General features: G+C 40.0%; 1 protein-coding gene across 1 annotated transcript in view; it reads left to right on the top strand.

The window, feature by feature from the left end:
* pcdh7a (protocadherin 7a) overlaps positions 1-5144 on the top strand; it is a 47934-nt gene extending 42790 nt beyond the window's left edge. Inside the window, exon 4 of the mRNA XM_055205738.2 lies at positions 2233-5144. Coding sequence (XP_055061713.2) covers positions 2233-2735 — 503 coding nt within the window. The 3' untranslated portion in view covers positions 2736-5144. The remainder of the gene's footprint in view (positions 1-2232) is intronic.
* Positions 5145-6099: the final 955 nt, after the last annotated feature.

Here is a 6099-nt window from a genome sequence, read left to right as displayed (position 1 = left end):
GATAGATAGATAGATAGATAGATAGACAGACAGACAGACAGACAGACAGACAGACAGACAGACAGACAGACCGATAGATAGATAGATAGACAGACAGAGACAGAACAAAAACATAAATATGACAGGCAGACATAAACATAGACAGACAGGCAGACATAAACATAGACAGACAGGCAGACAGTCAAAATGATAAATGGATGGATGGATGGATGGATGGATGGAAAGACAGACAGACAGATAGACACACAGACAGAACAGAAACATAGATAGACAGAGAGGCAGACATAAACATAGACAGAGAGGCAGACATAAACATAGACAGAGAGGCAGACATAAACATAGACAGACAGGCAGACATAAACATAGACAGACAGGCAGACAGTCAAAATGATAGATAGATAGATAGATAGATAGATAGATAGATAGATAGATAGATAGATAGATAGATAGATAGATAGATAGATAGATAGACAGACAGACAGACAGACAGACAGACAGACAGACAGACAGACAGACAGACAGACAGACAGACAGATAGATAGATAGATAGATAGATAGATAGATAGATAGATAGACAGACAGAGACAGAACAAAAACATAAATAGGACAGGCAGACATAAACATAGACAGACAGGCAGACAGTAAAAATGATAAATGGATGGATGGATGGATGGATGGATGGATGGATGGATGGATGGAAAGACAGACAGACAGATAGACACACAGACAGACAGACAGAACAGAAACATAGATAGACAGAGAGGCAGACATAAACATAGACAGAGAGGCAGACATAAACATAGACAGACAGGCAGACATAAACATATACAGAGAGGCAGACAGACAGTCAAAATGATAGATAGATAGACAGACAGACAGACAGACAGATAGATAGATAGATAGACAGACAGAGACAGAACAAAAACATAAATAGGACAGGCAGACATAAACATAGACAGACAGGCAGACAGTCAAAATGATAAATGGATGGATGGATGGATGGATGGATGGATGGAAAGACAGACAGACAGATAGACACACAGACAGACAGACAGACAGAACAGAAACATAGATAGACAGAGAGGCAGACATAAACATAGACAGAGAGGCAGACATAAACATAGACAGAGAGGCAGACATAAACATAGACAGACAGGCAGACATAAACATAGACAGACAGGCAGACAGTCAAAATGATAGATAGATAGATAGATAGATAGATAGATAGATAGATAGATAGATAGATAGATAGATAGATAGATAGATAGATAGATAGATAGATAGATAGATAGATAGATAGATAGATAGATAGATAGATAGATAGATAGATAGATAGATAAAAATGACAGAAAGATAGATAAATAGATAGATGGATGGATGGATGGATGGATGGATGGATGGACGGACGGACGGACGGACAGACAGACAGACAGACACAACATAGGTAGATAGATATATAGACAAAAAAGGAAGACATAAACATAGACAGACAGACAGATAAAATGATGGATAGATGGATGGATGGACAGACGGACGGACAGACAGAAACATAGATATACAGACTAAGACAAAGATAAAACAACACACACATCGACAGACAGACATATACATAGACAGACAGACAGAAAGACACATAGACAGACAGACACACAGAAACATATATAGACACATAGATAGAGAGACAGTCAAAATGATAGATAGATTGATAGATATATAGATTTATTGATTGATTTATAGATTGATAGATTTATTTATAGATAGATAGATAGACAGACAGACAGACAGACAGACAGACAGACAGACAGACAGACAGACCAAAACAAAGATATAAAGACAAAGACAAAGATAAAACAACACACACATAGACAGACAGACATATACATAGACAGACAGAAAGACACATAGAAAGACAGACACACAGAAACATAAATAGACACATAGATAGACAGACAGGCAAAATGATAGATAGATAGATAGATAGATAGATAGATAGATAGATAGATAGATAGATAGATAGATAGATAGATAGATAGATAGATAGATAGATAGATAGATAGATAGATAGATAGATAGATAGACACATGACAGATAGACAGACAGTCATAAAGATAGACAGACAGAGAGACATACACTTAGACAGACAGACACATACATAGACAGACATACACATAGAAAGACAGACAGATTAGTTCTTAGACATGATATATAACAGTCTCTTTTTTTTAATCTTAGACCCCAGGCAACTCCCCGATGTGGCCCTGACAGGAAAGTGCACACGAGAGTGTAATGAGTTCGGTCACTCTGACACCTGCTGGATGCCCGTGCAGGCGTCACCACGGAGACGCATTGAACCGCCCCAGCTCTCTACCTTCACCTCACCCGGCGACAACAACAACAACACAGAGGACGACAGCGACCGCGGCGAAGACGGCGACGAAGGCACCGACAAAAGCAGCGGAGGAAGCGAGGAGGTCCGGGATTCGCTGGCCAACGGAGATCCGCTCGGAACCCTCGGCCGCCGGGACCGCAACAAGAACATGGGCGACCACAACCGCAACCTCCTGAACCGAAAAATGACCTCGGCCTCCTACGACACATTCAGCAGCGCCGGCTTCGGTCGTCGTCAGGACGAAGAAGACTCGCACTCCCCCGAGGTCATACCGCTTACGAGGACGGGGGGCGACTATAAGACCGCCTCGTGCCTCGCTCTGTCTCGCAGGGAAGTGTACCTGTGAGCCGCAGCCGGTACATATCACCCGAGCAACTTCTTTAATGCGTTGGAGCAAGAGGATCAATGAGACTAGCCCATACCTGTTCAGAACAGGTCTCTTCTCCTTGCCAAAAATTCATCTTACGTTCATTTCCCTGGATGCAAAATATAGAAATCAAAGTGGAGAAAGCGAATCATCTTGTATTCTTTCATAAGCTTCGATGGACTTTGATGGCGTCGCACGCGGCGAACGCTTGCATGTTCGGCCTCATAAAAAAGTAGGCACTGTGGGGATTGACAGATTATCAGCCTTCTAAATTCATAATTCGGTCACAGACCAGACTATAGACTGCGGTCTGCAAGGGGTGAGGATGCAATGTCATAAGGGGACACTAATTACTGACTTTTATTATGTAGCATCAGAATGAAGGAAATTCTAACAACTATGGTGATGCCTAAATATTTTAATCTAACTGGTTTCCTGTTGCTGTGCCAGTACAGTAATTTACAGTTACAATAACAAACACACAAGTTGTTATTCGACTTAACAATGCATTTTTTCATTCGTAGTTTGTTTTTCTTTTTATACAAATATGGGAATTTAATGAAGCTGTCATCGAAACGTTCAACTGGAAGTCATTTTCATTTCGCTTCTGTAATGGATGATTATCACAATGACTGTTATATTACCATCTCATCGGACCTCAGTGTTAAAGTCTCGGTGTCAGTAAATATTCTGTACACAGCACAAACACACTTAAAAATCCTACACGAGATACACGTCTAGATCCATTTTAGCGCAGGTGTGTGTGTACAGGTGCGTATGTAGAAAAAGACTGACAATGTTGGCATACCTGAGGTTTTTTGGGTTTTACTTTTTTGGAGTAGCTGTAGCGTTTTTGCCTGCTTAATCTTCAACTAGTATATAAGACATCGAAGTGTATTTGAATAACTAATCATCTGTGTACAGTTCATACACAGGGGCATTAAAAAAATCTTTAGGATACATCTATACTATAATATAATCAAGGATATACCGTATCTCATCCCTTTTAAGTAGAGCTCATATGTAAACCAAATTTCTTTAAAGACAACACTGCATGACGATAAGCTAATGCTTATTTTGTTAAATAAGGATCAATTTTTTGTTGTATTTTAAGAGGTGTGTGAGCGAGTGAGTGTATGTGTGTGCGAATGGTAAAGCGAGGTCAGCGTGCAAACATGTCTCATGAATCGACGGAGGAGAGCAGCCTTAAATTGTCCCTCGAGAAGTTACACACCAAGCAAATATCTGTATTTTTACAATTCAGTGATTAAGACAAAGTCTTACGACTGGCATTTGAAAGCTTTGAAGGTTCGAATTTATGAATGGCTCTTAGTTATGCATTGTAAGTACAATCCGATTGAAGGCAACGAATTGACATGTATTTCAACAACTCTCAGGAAATTCGAGATTAAGCGTGCGTCTCTGGACCATTATCAACAAGCTTTAGTCTGCGCTCCGATCGATTCGTCCTCCTCACAAGGCCATAGTTTGAGAGCCTGTTTTCATAGCCCTCCCCTTTTAGCAGACACACCGTACGTCTCTGTCTGAAGTGTGAGTGCTTTCTGGTTTCTCAAAGTGAGAGTCACGGACTCATCCCTTTGCTTCACTGAAACAGCCTTGGATCTGGAGCGTGATTGGTGGACTCCAATCCATCTATGCCAAAATCCGTCCAGGTTTTCCAGTGGTCCTGGAACGACCGGTGCACATAACTGAAAAAAACTAAACGAAAATAAAACAAAGACTAGCCCAGAACCTGCAGTTCAGTGCCTGGATATGAGGAAATTTTGGAACTGGCCTACGCTCCGTCGAACAGGGTTGGAGACTTGAGGGGAAATTCTCATCGAGGACGTGAAGATTGCGTGTTTCCTTTGCCAGGTTTATAGGCTAAATATGCTGTTATACAGCAGTTTGTAAGTAGTGTACAGTAGGGCTTTACGTGATACATAACGGACTGTGTATATGAAATGGTGTGTCTTCTTTTTTTACTGCACGTTTACCAGTTCAACTCGCTTACTGCAAAATAGAGGGGTCGAGGGGTCGAAATCCCATTGTGTCTAAAGCATTCACTTGAACTTTTTTATGAGCTAAACACTGAACTCGTGTACTCGCCCGACATCAGCCATCTTACTGCTACCCTGTAGAGAAATGACCACTGAACTTTAACCTGAAAGGCATGTTGACGGTCTTTAATCCTGCACCTGAGGAATTTTTTTATTTTATTTCTCTGTTTTTATGCTATGTGAAAGAGGAGTTTTTGAAGCTCCCTCTCATGGAGTTTATTGCATTTGCTACTATAAATAGCAAATCAAAAAGGGTTTGGAATGGTTTGACAGATTTGGTATGTGACATGTAAATGTTTGATTTTGACATTAAAACACCTTAAAATAGTGTCTGGTTTGCAAACATGTTTTATTTCCTATTTAAAGAGGTCATGTTATGAGATTTTTTTTTAAGATGTAAAATAAGTCTTTGATGTCCCCAGAGTGATTATGTGAAGTTTTAGCTTAAAATACCCCACAGTTCATTTATTATAACATTTTGTAGGTCCGAGCATTTTGTTGTTTTGGGTGTGTCCTTTAAAATTCAAATGAGCTGATGAAATGCCAACACTGATTGCAATGATGGTGGTTTGTTGCAATTGAAACTCAGTTTTGCTGTCAATAATTTTCTCTCTCTCTCTTTCTCTCTGCACTAAATGGCAGTGCCGTGGTTGGATAAGATTAAGGGGGCGGTATTATTGTAATTTGCCTTGCTTCCTATCTCACAAAACAGGCAAAATCTGAACAACCTAATTTTTCACATGCTTGCAAAAATGGCTTACTAAATCAAAGTTACTGGCTTGTTTTTTCACATTTTCTAGGTTGATAGAAGCACTGGGGACCCAATTATAGCACTTTAACATGGGAAAAGTCAGATTTTCACGCTATGACCCCTTTAATGCATTACTGTACATAAAGTTAGGGGGTGTGCAAACCAACGCTTAAAAACGCGGCTGAAAACGCTACTTCTGTTTTGTTAGTCATTGAACAATGTGCTGGTTGGTTGTTGTGATATTTGTCCCACCCCTCCTCCACTAAGATTGGACAGCTGAGTGAGAGTGACATTGACGAGTTTTTTACCCAAAATTGAATATTTATCAACTCTTGGCACTTGAATGCCAGCGCTCAGTGCAAAAAAAAAACTTTTTAAAACAATTAGGGATGCACCGATATGGAAATTTTGGCCGATACCGATAACTCTTTATATTTGGGGGCCGATAACCGATATATATATATAAATATTTATATTATTTTCACAATGAAAAACTCCCAGACCACGGACATCTTGTCTTTGCGCTAGACTA

The sequence above is a fragment of the Misgurnus anguillicaudatus genome, chromosome 3 (assembly GCF_027580225.2).
Source record: "Misgurnus anguillicaudatus chromosome 3, ASM2758022v2, whole genome shotgun sequence".
NCBI lineage: Eukaryota > Metazoa > Chordata > Actinopteri > Cypriniformes > Cobitidae > Misgurnus > Misgurnus anguillicaudatus.
This window is presented reverse-complemented; position numbering and strand designations above follow the sequence as displayed.